The sequence below is a fragment of the Scyliorhinus torazame genome, chromosome 22 (genome assembly GCF_047496885.1).
Source record: "Scyliorhinus torazame isolate Kashiwa2021f chromosome 22, sScyTor2.1, whole genome shotgun sequence".
NCBI classification, from domain to species: Eukaryota; Metazoa; Chordata; class Chondrichthyes; order Carcharhiniformes; family Scyliorhinidae; genus Scyliorhinus; species Scyliorhinus torazame.
In genome coordinates, this window is record NC_092728.1 from 95,995,496 (window position 1) to 96,016,694 (window position 21,199).

A 21,199-nucleotide genomic window follows, 5' to 3' on the forward strand; every position below is an offset into this window, starting at 1 on the left:
TATGTGGTACAACTCTATTTTATTTTAACTCTTATAATACAGTTCGTTCTGGATACTCTGCACGTGCTGTCTCCCTGAGTGTGTCGTGTAGTAGATCTGTCCTGGTCCTCCTCTGCAGCTAATACTGACCACCGGGGGTCGTGTCTGTGCTTTTATATCTTTCTGTCATTGGTTGTGGTGTTGTGTGTTCTGATTTGTCTGTTGGTGTGTCTATCATGATGTGTGTGTTTGAATATCATGACAGGTAGCAAGGGAAGTTACTGCTACTGCTATGTATATATTGTTATAGTAAATAAACTTTATTATTTTGTATCCTTAAAACTCGTGCTGGATTCTTCGGGGCCCTTACAAAACTGGCGACGAGGATGGGATTCGAACCCACGTGTGCAAAGCACAATGGATTAGCACTCCATTCTCGAGTGAGGAGTTTGCTAGGTTTACAAAGATGAACGGCATCCGCCATATCCGCACTGCCCCTTACCACCCGGCTTCAAATGGGTTGGCAGAGCGTGCAGTGCAAACATTCAAAAGAGGCCTAAAGAAGCAGTCTTCCGGATCAATGGACACGAGACTGGCTCGGTTTTTGTTTACGTACAGGACCACCCCCCATACAGTGACTGGGGTAGCTCCCGCAGAACTCCTAATGGGCCGGAGACTTCGCACCCGCCTTAGTATGGTCTTCCCGGACATTGGCGCAAAAGTACGCCGCACACAAGAACGGCAGGGACCGGGATTGTCTCGGCATCGTCCGATTCGGCAGTTTGCGCCCGGTGACCCAGTATTCGTGCAGAATTTTGCTGGTGGTGCCCAATGGGTTCCTGGGGTAATCTTTCGCCAAACGGGCCCTATATCGTACCAAGTGCAAGCCCAGGGTCGTCTCCAGCGAAAACATGTAGACCACGTCCGGTCCAGAAGATCATCCCCGCAAAAGATTCCCCGCCCCCGGAGCTCAGTTCAACAGCGGCAAAGACCAGAAACAAGGGAAAGGTAGTCCTCCAAATCTTCCACTGGTGCCTCACTCAAAGCCTGCGCAGGTCATGACGGGACCGAATGGGGACAGAGACGCTGACATGACGGAGGCAGCAGACTCTGACTCCAAAATGGAGACACAGGATGAATCAGAGGGGGAATCCTCGGGTCCACAGGCCGTGGATGTACAACCGCGCCGTTCATCACGGAAGCGCCGGTCTCCATCTCGTTATACGCCGCCTGATCCAGCGCCGCGTGCAAATGGCGTCCGGCCTGCGGCCAAACGAGTTCGACGCCTCCCTTCGCCAGGGCCTACGGTGGATTCCTTGGACTTTGGGGGGGAGGGATGTTATAACCTGCCTACTGACGATTGGCTGGGGACTAATGATTATCCCACAATCCTATGGGAGTATGAACTTCCCCAATGAGGGGGGCGGAGAAACTCCTACTATAAATAAGCTGGCCAGTCCAGGAACCAGGAGGAAGGAGAAGGTAGCAAGGGAAGTTACTGCTATGTATATATTGTTATAGTAAATAAACTTTATTATTTTGTATCCTTAAAACTCGTGCTGGATTCTTCGGGGCCCTTACAAAAATAACGAAACTCGGTGTCCTTCTCCCCCTCTAGTCACCCCTCTCCATTTCCTGGAGTCTCTCAGCGCCATGGCCAGAGGTTCAATTGCCAGCGCAAACAACAATGGAGACAGCGGGCATCCCTGTCTTGTCCCCCTATATAATCGGAAATACTCCGATCTATGTCGACCTGTAACTACGCTTGCCGTCGGTGCCCCATAAAGTAGTCTAACCCAGCGAATAAATCCGTTCCCAAACCCAAACCTACTTAACACTTCCCATAAATACTCCCACTCCACCCTATCAAATGCCTTCTCTGCGTCCATTGCCGCCACTATCTCTGCCTCCCCCTCCACTGAGGGCATCATTATCACCCCTAATAGCCGTCGCACGTTAACATTCAATTGTCTCCCTTTTACGAACCCTGTCTGGTCTTCGTGCACCACCCCCGGGACACAGTCCTCTATCCTCGATGCCAGCACCTTTGCTAGCAGTTTGGAGTCCACGTTCAATAGTGAAATAGGTCTATAGGACCCACACTGCATCGGATCTTTGTCCCTCTTCAAAATTAGCGATATCGTCGCCTCCGACATTGTCGGGGGTAGTGTCCCCCCTCCCCTGGCCTCATTGAACGTCCTCGCCAACAACGGGGCCAACAAGTCCACATATTTTCTGTAGAATTCCACCGGGAACCCGTCTGGCCCCGGGGCCTTCCCTGCTTGCATGCTTCCCAGTCCCTTAATAACCTCGTCCACCTCAATCGGCGCCCCCAGGCCTGCCACCGCCTGCTCCTCCACTTTCGGGAACCTCAACTGGTCCAAGAACTGCCGAATCCCCTCCTCTCCCTCTGGGGGCTGAGACCTATACAGTTCTTCATAAAAGGTCTTAAACACCTCATTTATCTTTCCTGCCCTTCGCACGGTGTCTCCCCTTTCATCCCTAATTCCTCCTATCTCCCTCGCTGCTGCCCTCTTTCGCAGTTGGTGCGCCAACAGGCGACTAGCCTTTTCCCCATATTCATACCTCCTCCCCTGTGCCTTCCTCCACAGTACCTCCGCCTTTCTGGTGGTCAGAAGGTCAAACTCGGTCTGGAGTCGTCTCCTCTCCCTGTACAGCTCCTCCTCTGGGGTCTCTGCAAATTCCCTGTCCACCCTTAAAATCTCCCCCAGTAATCTATCCCTTTCCTTGGCCTCTGTTTTCCTTTTGTGGGCCCCAATAGAAATCAGCTCTCCTCTGACCACCGCTTTTCGTGCTTCCCAGACCACTCCCACAGGGACCTCGCCGTCGTCATTGACCTCCAGGTATCTCTCGATACACCCCCTCACTCTTGCACACACTCCCTCATCCGCCATCAGTCCCACATCTAATCGCCAGAGTGTTTGTTCTCTGCTCCCTATCCTCTCCTACTTCCAGGTCCACCCAATGTGGGGCATGATCCGAAACCGCTATGGCTGAGTATTCAGCTTCTTCCACCCTAGAGATCAACGACCTTCCTAGAACAAAAAAATCTATCCGGGAGTACACTTTATGGACGTGGGAGAAGAAGGAATACTCCCTAGCCCTGGGTCTAAGAAATCGCCATGGATCCACTCCCCCCATTTGGTCCATAAACCCCTTAAGTACCTTGGCCGCTGCCTGCCTTCTTCCAGTCCTTGAGCTGGATCTATCTAGCCCCGGGTCCAGCACCGTATTGAAGTCCCCTCCTAAAATCAAATTTCCTGCCTCCAGGTCCGGAATACGCCCCAGCATCCGTCTCATGAACCCCGCATCGTCCCAATTTGGGGCATACACATTAACCAACACGACCTCCATTCCCTCCAGCCTACCACTCACCATTACATATCTACCTCCACTATCTGCTACGATGTTCTTTGCTTCAAATGTTACCCGTTTCCCCACCAAAATGGCCACCCCTCTGTTCTTTGCGTCCAGTCCTGAGTGGAACACCTGTCCCACCCATCCTTTCCTTAGCCTAACTTGGTCTGCCACCTTTAGGTGCGTCTCTTGGAGCATAACCACGTCTGCCCTTAGTCCTTTCAAATGCGCGAGCGCTCGGGCGCTTTTTATCGGCCCATTCAGGCCCCTCACGTTCCACGTGATCAGCCTCACTGGGGGGCTACCTGCCCCCCTCCCGTGTCGACTAGCCATTACCTTCTCTAGGCCAGTCCCGTATCCCGCCTCCGCGCTCCCGCTCGCTCCCCCAGCGTCGCATTCCGCCCCCGACCACCTTCTCTTTAGCCATTTCCTTTTGGATTTCCGCAGCAGCAACCCAGTTGTCCCCTTCCCCCCAACCCCACCCCCCCCCCACCCCCGCTAGATCCCTATCTAGCTTGATTGCTCCCCCCATATCACTTCCGTAAGTCAGCTGACTTCAACTGACCCCGGCTACTCCTGCTCGCTCCTCGGCCCCCCCCGGTGTGAGGGAACTCCCATCCGCCTTGCGCCTGTTTTCCCGCCTTATTCTTTCTGGCGTGGGAACATCCCTTTACCTGTCCCGCCTCTTATGGCGCAGCTCCCTTTCCCCTCCCCCTCTCCTTCCCCATTCTCTGACTATGTCCCGCCTCTCCCCCCTCACCGGCGCCCACATTTCCCCAGTGTCCCCCCTCCTTCCCTGTTTTCTTCTCGACAACAATAACAGTTCCCTGCAGCATCAGTCCCTCAGTTCCGGTCCAGTTTCTCTTCATTGATGAAGGACCATGCTTCCTCCGCCATCTCAAAATAATAGTGTCTCTCCTGATGCGTGACCCATAGTCTTGCCGGCTGCAGCATCCCAAACTTCACCTTCCTTTTGTGCAAAACCTCTTTGGCTCGGTTGAAGCTCGCCCTCCTTCTCGCCACCTCCGCACTCCAATCCTGGTAGATCCTTACCACCGCATTCTCCCATCTGCTACTCCGCACCTTTTTGGCCCATCTCAGGACCTCTTCTCTGTCCTTAAGGCGGTAGAATCGCACGATTATCGCCCTCGGTGGTTCTCCCGCTTTTGGTCTTCTCGCCGGGATCCGATTTGCCCACTCCACCTCAATGGGGCCCGCAGGGGCCTCAGCACCCATCAGTGAGCTCAGCATCTTACTTGCGTACGCTCCACAGTCCACTCCTTCCACACCCTCCGGGAGACCTAGTATCCTAAGGTTCTTCCTTCGCGCTCCATTTTCAAGGGCCTCAATCCTGTCAGCACACTTTTTATGAAGTGCCTCGTGCGTCTGAGTCTTGACCGCCAGGCCCAGGACCTCGTCCTCAATACCTGACACCTTCTGCTCCACCACGCGAAGTTCCGTCTCCTGGGTCTTTAAAGTCTCCTTAAGCCCCTCAATTGCCTGTAACAACGGGGTCATTACCTCCTTCTTCAGCAGGTCCACGCACCGTCTCACCACCTCGTCCTGCTCAGGCCCCCACGTCACCTGTGGTTTCTCCGCCGCCATTTTGTTTCACTCCCTCTCTCTCTCTCTCTCTGATCTTCTGGCTGCAGATTCTTCGGGCTGCAGCCGCCGCCGCCGGTTTTTCCCTCCGTCTTTCGGGGGGGACTCCCTTCCCTCGCGCCTCGCACCGGGTCTTACGGCCGTCCAAGTCCCCGTTGGGGCTCTTAAAAGAGCCCGAAGTTCCGTCGGAGCTGGAGCCGCCGAAACGTGCGGCTAGCTCATCCCTGCCGCAACCGGCTTCAGAGGCCATTTTAAGAGTCAACCACATTGCTGTGGGTCTGGAGTCCCCTGTAGGCCAGATTGGGCAAGGACGGCAGATTTCCTTCCCTAAAGGACATTAGTGAACCTGGTGGGTTTTTACGACAATGGTGTCATGGTCATCATTAGACTTTTAATTCCAGATTTTTTTTTATTGAATTCAAATTCAATAAAAGCTGCCATGCTGGGATTTGAACCCAGATCCCCAAGAGCATTACCTTGGGTTCCTGGATTACTTGTCGAGTGACATTGGCACTGTGCAATTGTGTAGGAGACACAACAGACAGTGGGAGAGATCAAGCTAACAGGAGGCAGCATAACACAGCAGAAATAAAGTGGGATGGAGGAGACTAAAGAGGGAGGGGAGGAGAGAGAGAAGTGAGAGACAATGGAGATCGATGCGATGCAACAGGGAGAAATGGCAGATATTAACACTTGCTCGTGCAGCTGCCAAGGCTGCACTTATCCATCCTTAATTGCCCGAAAAAGGTGGTCGTAAGTCTTCCCCTTGAACCCACCATACCATCTTAAGACAACTAAGAATGCGGAACAGAGCCTAGGCAAAACCTTGGGGCAGCGTTCCCCTATATATATCTGTACAAAGAAACTAATGCACTGAATACACTTCTACATTTGTCATTGTGGATGTGAAGGAAAAGCTTACAGCGAGGGAGCAGAAATAGAGGAAGAATCAGAGAGTGCTGCAAATTCTGTAGCATGCCCCAGTGTCCAATTCCAGTGCTTCCAGCTCTCTCATGTTTCTGGCACCATAATCTGCCTGTGTGCTCAGTTTGGGGCTGTGACTTCATGTCCATTGGGGACTTACTGGAGAAGACAGCAGCTCATTTCACAGCATTGAGTCATCAGGCAGGAGGCAGCTTTGAGTGGGCTGGATTTGGACTGGGGTTCAATTCTTCGACACGGTTGAAGCTTGTCTGTTTTTATTGAGTGGGCCTGGGGAGTTTTCAGCCAGACAGATGAAAGATTAGCTTTTGAACTTTGATATTTGGCATTATTTACCGGATAACATCAGCTTCATTTTTGAATGCTGCCCCAATCCCTCCTGCCCTAACAGCTGTGTGCCTGAGAGAGGAGGTGCGCAGTCTAATCCAGCTCCACTTATGGTCAAGAGGAACTCGGGGCCCACCAGGTTTAATTCGCCCCTTGAAATCTTTCCTCACTCCATTCTCCTGAGAGACGGAGCAGGTTCCAGCCGGCATTTTTCTACTTGTGAACCCGGAAAACGAGGAAGAAAGTTCCACCTGGACAGGGGCATGAAGTAGGTGGTAGCGAGCCCTACTGCCCCCCCCCCCCCCCCCACCCGCCCCCCCATCCCCAACCATCACTTAGAGTGAAGGTGAATTCTAACTGGTTGTAAATGTTCATCCCAGTGCAATGCATATTAACAACAATGCGTCTGCCAGCTTCTGTAAAGGTTCTACCTGAGATGGGGAGGGATTTTAGGTGTTATGATCGGTCTTAACATCCCTGGAATAAGAAAGTGTCAATGTCAGCTGGAGTGTCTGCTCTGTATTGCCATCAAATGGTGTTAGCCTTTGGCTGCTGTTGAGGAAAGAGTCAAGAGCTCTGCTCTTTTTCCCAAACACCTTTATTTTTCCTTGAATACGCTCTGTGCCAAAACTCTATCACCACACCACATGCCTCAAAGACCACCTGCAGCCTCTTTACATATCAGTGTCAATTATTGGATACTTAACATCAATGAGACATCTAATTGGAATGTTTCTTAACCCGTTCCTTAACAAATGGCAGGTGTGGGCATCACATCCAGGTAGGTTGAGGCTCCAGTTAGTGTCCTACCTGGAATACTCTTCACTGCACTCGCTATTGAAGTGTTGGGTGCTCTGAGATACAGACGAACCAACACGGTTGCGATTGGTACAACGCAGTTTTATTCCTTTAAACTATTTATATAACAAACTTGGTACTCAGCATGTGGTGACTGTGTGAGTGTCTGGCTTTGAGGTCCTTGCTCTGTGCCGTCTGGTTTAGCACACTGGGCTAAATCGCTGGCTTTTAAAGCAGACCAAGGCAGGCCAGCAGCACGGTTCAATTCCCATACCAGCCTCCCCGAACAGGCGCCGGAATGTGGCGACTAGGGGCTTTTCACAGTAACTTCATTTGAAGCCTACTTTTGACAATAAGCGATTTTCATTTCATTTCCTGATGGACTTTTCAGGAAGTGTCGTGTTTCTTGTTTTGTACTGTGTATGCTCTTGTCTGTGATTGGCTGTCATGTTATGTGTGCTAATTGGTCCATTGCTCTGTCTATCATTATGTATGTGTGTATGTGCTGTGATGTTCACTTGAATATCATGACATCCCCCTTTTTTACAAGATTATGCGCCTACGTGGTTATAAATAGAAATGTGTACTGAGTGCAGCTAAATGTGTGTGTGTGTAATATTTACAGCATGTACATGGGGCTTAACTATATACAAGGGGCGATGTCGGGTGTGGCATACTAACGAGGTTGTACCATAAGAAAAAAAAACGTGGAAATGTGGAATGATAAAACGAATGCCTGTAACGAAAAGAACATAGACACGTTAAAACAGTGGTTGCATGAGTTCAACGTGTAAACAGTCTCATAAGTCTAGTCTAGTAGGTGAGCGACGAATTCGGGTTGACCGCCTCAAGGGTGGGTCGGGAACCACCGGCTGAGGTGCGGGCCTGACCACGGGCGGCGACGGAAGGGGCATGGTAGCAGGCAGTTCCATGAAGTCGATATCAGGAACCACAGGAGGACACGGCGTCAGTGTAAGGTCTCGTTGCAAGTGTGGAAGTAGGCGAAGAGCCCAGCAATTGCGCCAATGTACGGATCCATCAGGCATGCATACCAGGAACGAGCGGGGAGCCACGCGTCGGAGAACTTCGGCAGGTGCTGACCAGCCACCTTCTGGTAGGTGGATGCGGACGTCGTCTCCAGGGGCCAGGGCGGGAGGGTCAGTTGCCCGTGTGTCATATGACCTCTTCTAGCGACCGCGCTGCAGTTGCATCCTATGCAGTACCAGAGCATGGTCTATTGTTGGTGCCAGGATGGAAGGCACAGTGGTCCTGAGGGCGCGAACCATCAGCAGCTGTGCTGGTGAGAGACCAGTGGCTAGTGGGGCCGAGCGATAGGCCAGCAGGGCAAGGCAGAAGTCCGACCCGGCAGCAGCAGCCTTGCAGAGGAGCCACTTGGCAATGTGAACGCCCTTTTCCGCCTTTCCATTTGACTGGGGGTGCAGAGGACTGGACGTCACGTGTGTGAAGCCATACGAGGCAGCAAACGATGACCATTCCTGGCTGGCAAAACAGGGCCCATAGTCCGACATGACAGTCATCGGAATGCCGTGGCGAGCAAAGGTGTCTTTGCAGGCTCTGATGACAGCAGATGACGTCAGATCGTGCAGGCGTATGACTTCTGGGTAGTTGGAGAAGTAGTCAACTATGATGACATAGTCCCTGCCGAGCGCGTGAAACAGGTCCACACCCACCTTCCCCCAGGGGGACGTCACCAGCTCATGGGGCAGAAGCGTCTCAGGAGGTTGCGCCGGCTGAAACCTTTGGCAGGTTGTACAGTTGAGCACCATGGTGGCAATATCGTCACTGATGCCCGGCCAGTATACCGCCTCTCGGGCCCTCCGTCTGCACTTCTTGACCCCCAAGTGGCCTTCGTGTAGTTGGTCGAGAACCAGCTTGCGCATGCTGTGCGGAATCACAATCCGGTCCAGCTTCAGAAGGACGCCATCAATGACGGCCAGGTCGTCTCGTACATTGTAGAATTGTGGGCACTGCCCCTTGAGCCACCCTTCCGTCATGTGGCGCATTACACGCTGTAGAAGGGGGTCGGCCGCAGTCTCACGGCGAATATGGGCCAGACTGGAGTCGACAGCTGGCAGATTTGCCGATGCGAAAGCCACCTGTGCCTCGACCTGACATACGAACCCCTCCGCATCTGGCGGCGTGCTCACTGCTCTGGATAGGGCATCCGCAACGATGAGTTCCTTCCCTGGAGTGTAGACCAGTTGGAAGTCGTACCTCCTGAGTTTAAGTAGGATGCGCTGGAGGTGAGGGGTCATCTCGTTCAGGTCCTTGTTTATTATGCTGACCAGGGGGCGGTGGTCAGTTTTGACAGTGAACCGGGGAAGACCATATACATAATCATGGAACTTGTCTAAACCGGTTAGCAAGCCCAGTCACTCTTTTCGATCTGCGCGTAGCGCTGCTCTGTGGGGGTCATGGCCCGCAATGCATACGCAACTGGGGCCCATGATGCCGTGTCATCCCGCTGCAGGAGCACTGCTCCAATGCCGGATTGGCTGGCATCAGTCGAGATTTTGGTGGCACGAGACGTGTCAAAGAATGCCAATACCGGTGCAGTGGTGAGTTTGAGTTTGAGCTCCTCCCATTCCAGCTGGTGTGTGTGTTGCCGCTGGAACTCTGTGGACATTTTGACGAGGCGGCGCAGAGCTGTCGTGTGGGAGGCAAGGTTGGGAATGAACTTCCCCAGGAAGTTGACCATGCCTGGGAAGCGTAGCCGGCTGCGGCATGGCTGTGATGGTGCTCACCTTGTCTGCATCCGTACGGACCCCTGACCGGGCGATATGGTCCCCCAGGAACTTCAACTCGGTCTGGCCAAAGGAACACTTGGCTCGGTTGAGGCGCAGGCCGTTTTCCCGTATGCGGGCAAAAACGCGCTGGAGACGATATATGTGCTCCTGTGGTGTGGTAGACCAGATGATGACGTCGTCCACATATACGCGCACCCCTTCGATGCCCTCCATCATCTGCTCCATGATCCTATGAAAGACCTCGGATGCCGAGATGATGCCAAATGGCATCCGGTTGTAGCAGAACCTACCGAAAGGGGTGTTGAAGGTGCATAGCTTTTGGCTGGAGGGATCGAGTTGGATCTGCCAAAACCCCTTGGAAGCATCCAGTTTCGTAAATATTTTCGCCTGGGCCATTTCACTGGTGATCTCCTCCCGTTTGGGTATGGGATAATGTTCCCTCTTGATATTATTAATGAGGTCTTTGGGGTCAATACAGATGCGGATCTCGCCGGAGGGCTTCTTGACACACACCATGGAGCTGACCCACGGCGTGGGCTCTGTGACCCTGGATAGGACCCCTTGGTCCTGGAGATCCTGCAGCTGCTGCTTGAGGTGGTCTTTAAGTGGCGCAGGAACTTCACTGCGAGGTGCGTGAATGACCGGGATGGCGTCCGGTTTGAGGCGAATTCGGTAGGTGTATGGCAGTGTTCCCATGCCCTCGAATGCCTCCTGATTGTGGGCGAGGAGCGATTGGAGCTGTGCATTGAACTCTGCATCTGGGAAGTCAGATGTGCCGTCTGGTGAGAGAGTGGACTCATTGCACGAGGTGGAGAGCCTTGCATGCCTGTGCGCCCAGCAGGGAGTCCTTCGATGAGCCGACTATCTCGAACGAGAGTGTGGCCGTGTGTGTTGTGTGTCACCTGGAGCTGGCAGGATCCCATAGCCGGGATAACGTTCCCGTTGTAGTCGACCTTCCTGCACCGGGATGGCCGGATTGGTGGTCTGACCTTCATGGCGTAGAAGGCGGACCATGCTATGAGGTTGGCGGAGGTGCCAGTGTCCACACGGAAAGTGATCGGCGATCGGTTGACCGCCAGGGTGGCACACCATTCATCACCTGGATTGATTGTGTTGACCCAGTTCCCATCAATGACCGCAACCCGGAAGGCGTCTTGGTCGTAATGTGGAGGCTGAATGGTCCGCACGTTCCTGCGAGGTTGTCGGAGATGCGGAAGATCAACAGATTGAGCCGCTCGACAGTAGGCAGCGTAGTGGCCCACCTTGCCACAGCGTAGGCATTGTCTTTTTTTTGCGTGACATTGCCCTTTTAAATGTGCAGCTCCACAGTTGCCGCACGTCGTGACGTCATGGCGTTCGTTACGCCACTGCGCATGCGCAGTTCGGTCTTGCATCGAGCGCGCCTGCACATCATGTCCCTCAGTGTTGCCGTAGGTTTTGGCGCGCACAAGCACGGGAGGCCTCGAAAAGCGCGCGAATCAGCCGCCCTCGTCCGGGCCGCGGGCCGGGAGAAACTCGATCGCCTGGACCCGTTCGGCCTCGTGGGGACCTGGCTCGCTGATCCAGTCACGTAGGACCCCCTCCGCGCCAATTTGGTCGCCTGAAATTGGGCATAGCGGCTAGTCGCGTTCTCGTGCAGGACACAGGCTTCAACTGCAGATGCTAAGGTCAGGCCTTTTATTTTTAGAAGCTGCTGGCGTAGGCTGCCGGAGGCAACCCCAAAAACGATCTGGTCCCGGATCATGGACTCTGAGGTGGTGTCGTAACCGCAGGACTGCGCGAGTATGCGGAGATGCGTCAGGAAGGACTGAAAGAGCTCATCCTTACCTTGCAGGCGCTGCTGGAAGACATACCTCTCAAAGCTCTCGTGACCTCAATGTTGAAGTGTTGGTCGAGCTTGAGGAGGACCGTGTCATATTTAGATTAGTGCTCACCTTCCGCGAACACCAGGGAGTTGTATACATGGATGGCGTGCTGACCTGCGGTGGTGAGGAGGATGGTGATCTTCCTTTTGTCCGAGGCGCCCTGTTTTTCGGTTGCTTCCATAAAGAGTTCGAAGCGCTGCTTGAACAGCGTCCAATTTATGCCAAGGTTCCCAGCGACTTGCAACGGCTGCGGTGTGTTGACGGTGTCCATGGCGCAGGATGGCAGATTTGTGGGTAGGTTTTGATTCACTTCTGGTACCATGAAGTGTTGGGTGCTCTGAGATACAGATGAACCAACACGGTTGCGATTGGTACAACGCAGTTTTATTCCTTTAAACTATTTATATAATAAACTTGGTACTCAGCACGTGGTGACTGTGTGAGTGTCTGGCTTTGAGGTCCTTGCCCTGTGCCGTCTCCTGATGGACTGCCCAGGAAGTGTTGTGTTTCTTGTTTTGTACTGTGTATGCTCTTGTCTGTGATTGGCTGTCGTGTTATGTGTGCTAATTGGTCCGTTGCTCTGTCTATCATTATGTATGTGTGTATGTGCTGTGATGTTCACTTGAATATCATGACACCCCCCCTTTTTTTACAAGATTATGCGCCTACGTGGTTATAAATAGAAATGTGTACTGAGTGCAGCTAAATGTGTGTGTGTGTAATATTTACAGCATGTACATGGGGCTTAAATATATACAAGGGGCGATGTCGGGTGTGACATACTAACGAGGTTGTACCATAAGAAAAAAAAACGTGGAAATGTGGAACGATAAAACGAATGCCTGTAACGAGAAGAACATAGACACGTTAAAACAGTGGTTGCATGAGTTCAACGTGTAAACAGTCTCATATCTCACTTGAATATCATGACAGCTATCTGGGCAAAACACCAGGCTAATTGTTATTTTACACTGAGCATCAGTCCAATTTTCAGGGATTGAAACACAGCCAATGACTGAACTGTTTAAACATCTCACATCGGACGCTTGCTGTCAGTGCGCCGAGACAATTTCCCCCTCTTCCCCCCGGGAGCTGCTACACCTGGACTGACTCCCGGGGTCTTGCTGTGTCTCATGCAACACTCTACACTCTGCTGGATTTCTGAAACCCATCTGGATAGTGCTGGGCTTGAATATGGAATTAACCAGTCACCTTCCAATTGACAGCGAGGGGAGGGGAGGGGGGATGCTGGTTTTGAATCTACCTTTGTTATTGCCACTTGGTGCTCCCACAACCTTTGTCCCCATGTGGCTGGGGTAGAGTTTGACAATTGCTGGCTGCCACTTGGTAATGTGCACAAATGGTTATTTTTCATACGTGGGCTTAGACAGTCAGTGTGCACAATCTAGTCAATCATTGATGGCATGATTGTGAAGCATAATCCTGAAAGATCGGGCCATAATCCTTAGACAATGGGCCCTAGTCCTAGAAACCTCCAGGCCTTCAGGATTGCAGTTAGCAATCACTTCTGCACCCAAACGACAAAACAAAAGTTTGGAACACTCTTCCGCAAATGACAGTCGATGCCATGTTAATACCCAGGTAAATTTTTGTTACCCAAAGGTATTAAGGGATTATGGGGCAAAAGTGGGTATGTGGAGTGAGATCACAGAACAACCCATGAACCCAGTGGATGGCCGTCAATCTCAAGGGGTTAAATGACCTCCTCCTGTTCATGCATTCCTCTGATTCCTATGACAATGAGCCCAGGATCCCATCTCAGGACTCTGAGAAATGCCAAAATGACGTCTGTTACAGTTCGTGTTAACTCCCACCCTTTGTGATAGTGGGCAAATATAATCTCCTTAAGCACACTATGTTTCGTATAAACTGGAACACGTTGTGTTTGCCTGGCTTAACAATCGTCTATAATTGTGATATCCACCTCTGGAGACTTTGTAAACAGCCACAACATTCTACTTCAATAGTCAAAAGCCACCACACCGATAGTTTAATAGAGCACAGAACATACAGTGCAGAAGGAGGCCATTCGGCCGATCAAGTCTGCACCGACCCATTTAAGCCCTCACTTCCACCCTATCCCCGTAACCCAATAACCCCTCCTCACCTTTTTTGGTCACTAAGGGCAATTTATAATGGCCAATCCACCTAACCTGCACGTCTTTGGACTGTGGGAGGAAACCGGAGCACCCGGAGGAAACCCACGCACACACGGGGAGAACGTGCAGACTCCGCACAGACAGTGACCCAGCGGGGAATCGAACCCAAGACCCTGGCGCTGTGATGCCACAATGCTATCCACTTGTGCTCCCGTGCTGCCAATGTCTGTAGGTTAAAATTGTCACATGCATTTACAGGCAGAATAATGGTGAGAAGCACGGGAACACGGCCACGCAAGATGTATGTAACATTTTGCAACACATACAGAATCAACCCACAAACGTTTTTAAAATGCATTTTATTTGAATGGATTTCTTGCATATCTTGATAACTGGAGGGATCCTCAGACAAAACAGCTGTTCACAAGTCTGCAAATACAATGACCCACACTGTTGAATTGGTTCACAGTCATGGGGTGATTGATGCCGAGGAAATTCTTTACTGCTACAGCCAGACATTTGAAGTCAGCCCGCACACTTGGTGAGGTGACACATTACCGACTCGATATTACTGACTTCCTCCTATCATCATTTAGGTGTTTAGGCGAGTGGAAGAATTATTTATGTGCATGTTATTGTCTGTCAATCTCTGTAGATTAACATTTGATTTAAACTGCTTTGAGCACCAAACCTTTCAGACTCACCTAATTTCTGATCAAAGGGATGCCCCTGAGAGGATACAATAGGAAGTCTCGTTGAAGAGGTTCTAGCCTGTTGCCTGTTAGTCAGTATTGCCACCAGACCAGTTGGATTCCTCTAGCAACGCACCTGGATAACTCCTTTATCCTGTAAATAGAATTTATTGGACCTACTTAAAATCTAGGCGGACCTGTGGCGCAGTGTGCAGCATCCCTGCCTCTGAGCCAGAAGCTCTGGGTTCAAGTCCCACCCCAGGTCTTGATGGGCCAGGAGAGATGCGTTCGTAACGCGGTCAAACAGGATGAGTGTATCGACCTGAAAATCCTTCCAACAGGCCGATGGCTGGTGGTAAGAGCGGGAGAGACTCCTGATCAGCCACACCTGATATGGAGCGGCTCCCCTCAAGCTATCTGCCCCTGGTGACAGACTAGCGGGAATTCTGGGAATTACTAGCTATGGGAACAGACACCACTAAGAAAATTGAAATGGACCTAAAACATATAAGCTAACAGGAAAAGCTGTCCCTATTTAATCATAGCAAAGTGACAATCATATTACAATACATGATATTGTGGAATTGCACAAAGGACTTTGCGATGATAGCAAGAATCCAGTGGGCTGCGTCTTTATTTAAGAGTCAAACTCTGATAATTTAGAAGTATTGTGATTCGAGATTGATTGTAACCATAACACAGCAATATTAAAACTCAATGTCTGAATATTTTCCTGAAAACATGACAAATGTGGAATGTTCTTAGAAAAGATTCAGACTAAATGTTTTCTGTGTAATTGGGATTCCTAATTTAACAACAGTGAATGCGCTTCAGGAGTCCGTCATTGGCTACGGGCTATGCTGAGGCCACCATTCAATTGCAAATTGTTCTTCTTTATCCCCTAGTTCCTCCCAAAATCCGCGGAGCCAACGATACCAAAGAGGTGACAGTCCAGTTGAACAGCCACGCCAGCCTACAGTGCGATGTGCATGGAATTCCTGCCCCAGGGATCACATGGCTGAAGGATGGGCGTCCAATTGTGTCCAGCTCCAAAATGACGTACGTTGAAAGAGGACAGTTTCTGCAGGTGAACAAGGCGCAGGCGTCCGATGCCGGATGGTACACGTGCCGCGCAAGGAACATTGCAGGGACAATGGAAAAGTCATACAAAGTGCAGGTTTATGGTAAGCTCCCAGCCTCACCGGGGTGCAACAGGGCTCTGGTGGTGAGTAATTATAGAGCGGGTTTTGAGAGGCCCCACTCCTAGTGTAGAGACTCATTCAACATGAGTGTGCAATGCAGAATCCAGCATGCTTCTCCACAACGCTGGATTTCTGCTCTTTGGTCCGAACAGGTTCTTGCCAAATCCACGCTTATTTTTCACCTGTTGATCCCGGTTGACAACAACGTCATTCAGCTAGCATTCTTTTTGTTTTTAATACTTCCGTTTGAGCATTGGACACCTACATGGCTGACACATTCCCCATTGATCAGCCTTACTGAGCAGCAGCTAATTTTATAAATAATCTTTTTCGTTTAATGCTCTTTATTTCAGCCAATGCCAGCTCTTGGTAATATCCCTGGAATTAGTGGTCACTTATTGTCTATTCGTTGTTTCAATTAAAATGACACCCAAGAAATTGTGATATAAAATTATGGGAAATGTCCGCTGTCAGTCAGTGGACTGCTGATGTTACAGAACATAATCCATAGATCGACAACCAAAATGTCAAACAGAAGCTCTGAGGAATGGCCAGATAGGCCTGGCTCTGCAGCATCTGTTAGGCAGTAGCCCATTGAACTAAAATTATTAATAGTATAGGCAATATAACAGGGCAGGAAACATTGATTCAAAAATATGGAGAGCACATTCAACACAAACCTAGGATATCTGGCAGGTTGAGAGTTCAGGTTATGTTGTCATTGTGTGGTGTGATGACTGGTACAATTCAATAAATTGCGATTTCGCTGCCTCCTCTATGTGGCTACCCTCTTTTCGATGGATTGTTCTACATTGTTTTCATTGTTGAACCCACGAGTGGAGCAGTTCACCCGAACAAAGGTGAGCGAGATCTCACCCAATGACTGGTAGACAAATGCATTGCTTGGTATGGTAGGCCTGTAACAGAAGGGTCATTCCAGGTTCCATCCTCAAAGTCGGCTGAATTCACTGCCTTTGCAGGGGCTAGGGTCTGGAACAGGAAAACTGGTTCCAGGATTCCCACTCCTGATTATTCTCTGCAGATGGCGGTTGAGGTTAAGTGTTCTTCCCCCCTCAGCCACCAACCACAGTCAATTAGTCCGCCAGAGCTCACTGCCCATACTCAGGCCATACCTAATGTCTGGTAGCACCAATATCCCAGCTCAGGGAAAGCCCACTGCATTGCTTTTCAGTAGTCTCCCAGTGCGTTTTAGTTCATTGTTTGACATCAGCCAGAGGCCTGGGGAGCTAATGGATTGCTTCGTCAACTTAAGTTGAAGTTGACAGTAACCCATCAGCCACGGGCACATCAAACAGTCAAAGTTAGAGTTTGGCTGCTCATTTTCGAATATTAGTAATCCGTTTGGCTGTCTCTGTTTTCCATCTGTAATCGTTGCAGTGAAGATTCATTCCAGCCTCTCTGGAGAAAATGTGCTGAAAGTTAAACAGTGCAAGCAGTCAGGCTCATATCCATACACTCTCTAAACAGCCAGGCACACCAAACAAAAGTGACCCTGCTCCATTAGAATATAGACCCAGAGAACAAAAGCTCACACATGAACAGAGAGCATAGCGGGTACAAGCTGGCACCTCCCGAACAATGCCGACAGACTGTCACACGGCAACATTACCATCACCCTATTGCGTTTTCGTGCTCTCACTGATATCGGAGTATCAATCACGGCCATGCGTTAACGTCGTCTCTTTTCTTTTACCCTCTTTAGTTCCGCCCAGTATTGAAGGTAGCACAGGCCAGCCACTGAAGATAAAGGCAGTGGTTGGTCATTCCTTGTCGTTGAGGTGTTCCTCAAGTGGTTACCCTCCTCCTGTCCTCTCTTGGCTCAAAGATGGCATCCGGTTGACGAGCAGTGCCAGAATCCAGTTCATGGCTGAGGGAAAAACTCTTAAGCTTGAGAAGGTTGGCGAGAGTGATGCTGGAACCTATCTTTGTGTGGCTACCAGTGCTTCAGGAGAACAGCAGCTTCAATTCACTGTGGACATCTTAGGTAGGAAATCTCTGTTTTCATCTTCAGTGCCTCAAGGAAATGATCGGTACTCTTTGGAGACCAGTAGATGCAACGGGTTTCCTGTCTCCTGTGGGATGTAGGTTCAGATTAGAAGGACCAGGACAGTAGATACATGGAAACACCTGTAACTTCCCCTCCAAGCCACACCCCATCCTGACTTGAAATTATTATCGTCGTACCTTCACTGTCGCTGGGTCGAAATCCTGGAACTCTCTCCCTGTAGAGAGTACCTTCACCACATGGACTGCGGCAGCTAAAGAAGGTGGCTTGCCACCACCTTCTCCATGGCAATTAGGGTTGGGAAATAAATGCTGGCCTAGCCAGCGATGCCCACATCCAGTGAACAATTAAAGGAAGTGTCCAGGTGGATGGCTGTAGGTTTTGAGGATATGAGGGAGAACCATTTAGGGTTATGTTGATGGAGTTAGATGAGGAAGGATGGGAGGGGGCTCCAGTGTAACATAAGTGGCAGTGTGGACTGTTTGTGCCGAATGGCCTATTTCTGTGCTATACTATGTACATAATAATAGAAGCATTTGGCCCCCTTGAGCCTGCTGCACAATTCAATTCAATAGTTCTTTGGAAGTAGTAATTCTGATAATGCGGCTGCTTTTATAGGTTTCGAGAGAAAAGATGCCTTTAGTGAATTCCCAATTTTACTCATGGGGATAGACAGAGTGCAGCTCACACCCTGCCCCGCAGGGATGACAGAAGAACTGGAGGAAATCTCACCCCAGTTGCTTTCATGTACATCCCAAAACCTGCTTAAGGGGAAGGAGGGAACTGTTCTGATGGGACCTAAAGGTGCGCAGTACACAAAGGTAAATGAGCTTGTCGCACACATTGAAATTGGCGGGTATGATGTTTTGGGCATCACAGAGACGTGGCTGCAAGGGGATCAGGGCTGGGATCTAAATATCCAAGGGTATGTTCCTATGGAAAGGATCGGCAGAGGGGCGTTGGGTTGTTTTGTTAGTAAACCATGAAATTAAATTGAAAGCAAAAAGCGATGTAGGGTCAGAAGGCGTTGAATCGGTGTGGGATCTCTGGTTTCCTCCCATAAGTCCCGAAAGACGTGCTTGTTCGGTGAATTGGAATTCTGAATTCTCCCTCTGTGTACCTGAACAGGCACCGGAACGTGGCGACTAGGGGATTTTCACACTAACCTCATTGCAGTGTTAATGTAAGCCTACTTGTGACAATAAGGATTATGATTATTAATGAAGGACTTGCCACATGAGGAGCGGCTGAGGGCTCGGGGTGTGTACTCTATGAAGCTTTGAAAGATGAGGGGGATCTTATTGAAACTTCCAGGACACTGAGAGGCCTGGATAGGGTGGACGCAGAGAGGATGTTTCCACTAGCAGGAGAAACTAGAACCAGAGGGCAGAGCCTCAGACTGAAACGACGATCCTTTAAAGGAATTTCTTCAGCCAGAGGGTGGTGAATCTGTGGAACTCTTTGCCGCAGAAGGCTGTGGAGGCCAAATTACTGAGTGTCCTTGAGACAGAGATAGATAGGTTCTTGATTAATAAGGGGTTTTGGGGAGAAGGCAGGAGAATGGGGATGAGAAAAATATCAGGCATGATTGAATGGCGGAGCAGACTCGATGGGCCGAGTGGCCTAATTCTGCTCCAAGATCTGATGCTCCAGGCATTTGGTTCAGATAATCTGATGATAAAGTGACTTATTTGGATGCACTGTACACGATGAACAAAAAGATTGGTTGGATTTAGAGAGATAGTTTATAAAGGAACGCCATTAAAAACACGGCTGTTATTTCTACCAACAGTCCCACCCCAGCTGCTGATTGGAGAATCTTCTCATGTGACTGTGACTGTCGATAATCCCCTGGAACTGACATGTCAGGTAACCGGTCACCCACCACCAAACATAACGTGAGTTTCCACTCTAGCTTGTTTACGATAACCATGTTGTGCCTGCCTGGCACAGTTTCGACATACACGCTGCAAGGTTGCTCTGTCTGACTTTATTTATTTATTTCTCTCACTTTCTCTCTTTCTCTCTGTCTCTCTCTCTCTTTCTCTCTTTTACTCTCACTTTCCCTTTCTTTCTCTCCTCTCTCGCTCTCTCTCTCTCTCTCTTTCTCTCTCTCCTTCTCTCTCTCCTTCTCTCTCTTTATCTCTCTTTCTCTCTCTCTCTCTTTCTCTCTTTCTCTTCCTCTCTCTCTCTTTCTCTCTCTCTCACTCTCTCTCTTTCTCTCTCTTTCTCTTTCTCTCTCTCCCTCTCTCCCTTTCTCTCTCTCTCTTTCTCTCTCTTTCTCTCTTTCTCTCTCTTTCTCTCTCTTTCTTTCTCTCTCTCTCTTTCTCTCTCGTCCTCTCTCTCTTTCTCTCTCTCTCTCTCTCTTGCTCCCTCTCTTTCTCTCTCTGTTTCTCTCTTTCGCTCTCTCTTTCTCTCTTTCTCTCTCTCTTTCCCTCTCTCTCTCTCTCGCTTTCTCTCTCTTTATCTCTCTTTCTCTCTCTGTCTCTCTCTTACTCGTTCTCTCTCTCTTTCTCTCTCTCTGTTTCTCTCTCTCTTTCTCTCTCTCTCTCTTTCTCGCTCTGTCTCTCTCTTTCTCTCTCTTTCTCGCTCTGTCTCTCTCTTTCTCTCTCTTTCTCGCTCTTTCTCTCTCTTTCTCTCTCTCTTTCTCTCTTTCCCTCATTTAGTGTCCTTTCCTCTTGAGACAGTAGACGACCCCATTCTTCCATTAGCAGTCATGTATGCAGATAAACACGGTCAGGTAATGACTCACACGTGACTCAAATTGGGTTCAGATGTTTGATATGATATTTTACTGTCCAAATCTGCTGTCGTGTGTCATTATTTACCAATATCTATGTGTTACCTATACAATAATGTTATCCTCCAGAAAGCCAGTTGGTGAAGGATAGAACTGAAGCCATTCTTTCGATACATCAGTGTGCATTTATTTGCAGATTTACACATTATAAGCATGCACCTCTTAATGCAGCAACCACAGTTTCAGTCTGTGTCTATTTATAGGGGCACAAGTGAATCCCCAGCTCAGTCCCGCCTCCTGCCTACAATTGAACATAATATACAATTAACAGTATATATGTAACACAGTTTTTACTAGTGTACACTACAATGCTAGTATATGGGCAGCACGGTAGCACAAGTGGTTAGCACTGTGGCTTCGCAGCGCCAGGATCCCAGGTTCGATTTCCCGCTGGGACACTGTCTGTGAGGAGTCTGCACATTCTCCCCATGTCTGCATGGGTTTCCTCTGGGTGCTCCGGTTTCCTCCCACAGTCCAAATACGTGCAGGTTAGGTGGATTGGCCATGATAAATTGCCCTTAGTGTCCAAAAAATAGGTTAGATGGGGTTATTGGGTTACGGGGATAGGGTGGAAGTGAGGGCTCCTTCTGCACTGTATGTTCTATGTTATAATAAGAACATAAGAACTAGGAGCAGGAGTAGGCCATCTGGCCCCTCGAGCCTGCTCCACCATTTAATGAGATCATGGCTGATCTTTCAT

The 21,199-nt window shown here is 49.9% G+C and overlaps 1 protein-coding gene across 1 annotated transcript in view; it reads left to right on the top strand.

Moving 5' to 3' along the window:
• The window catches only part of LOC140399244 (hemicentin-1-like), a 492,970-nt gene that overhangs the window by 220,460 nt on the left and 251,311 nt on the right, over positions 1 to 21,199 (top strand). The window contains 3 exon segments of the mRNA XM_072488667.1: positions 15,377 to 15,655; positions 17,397 to 17,678; positions 19,492 to 19,597. Coding sequence (XP_072344768.1) covers positions 15,377 to 15,655; positions 17,397 to 17,678; positions 19,492 to 19,597 — 667 coding nt within the window.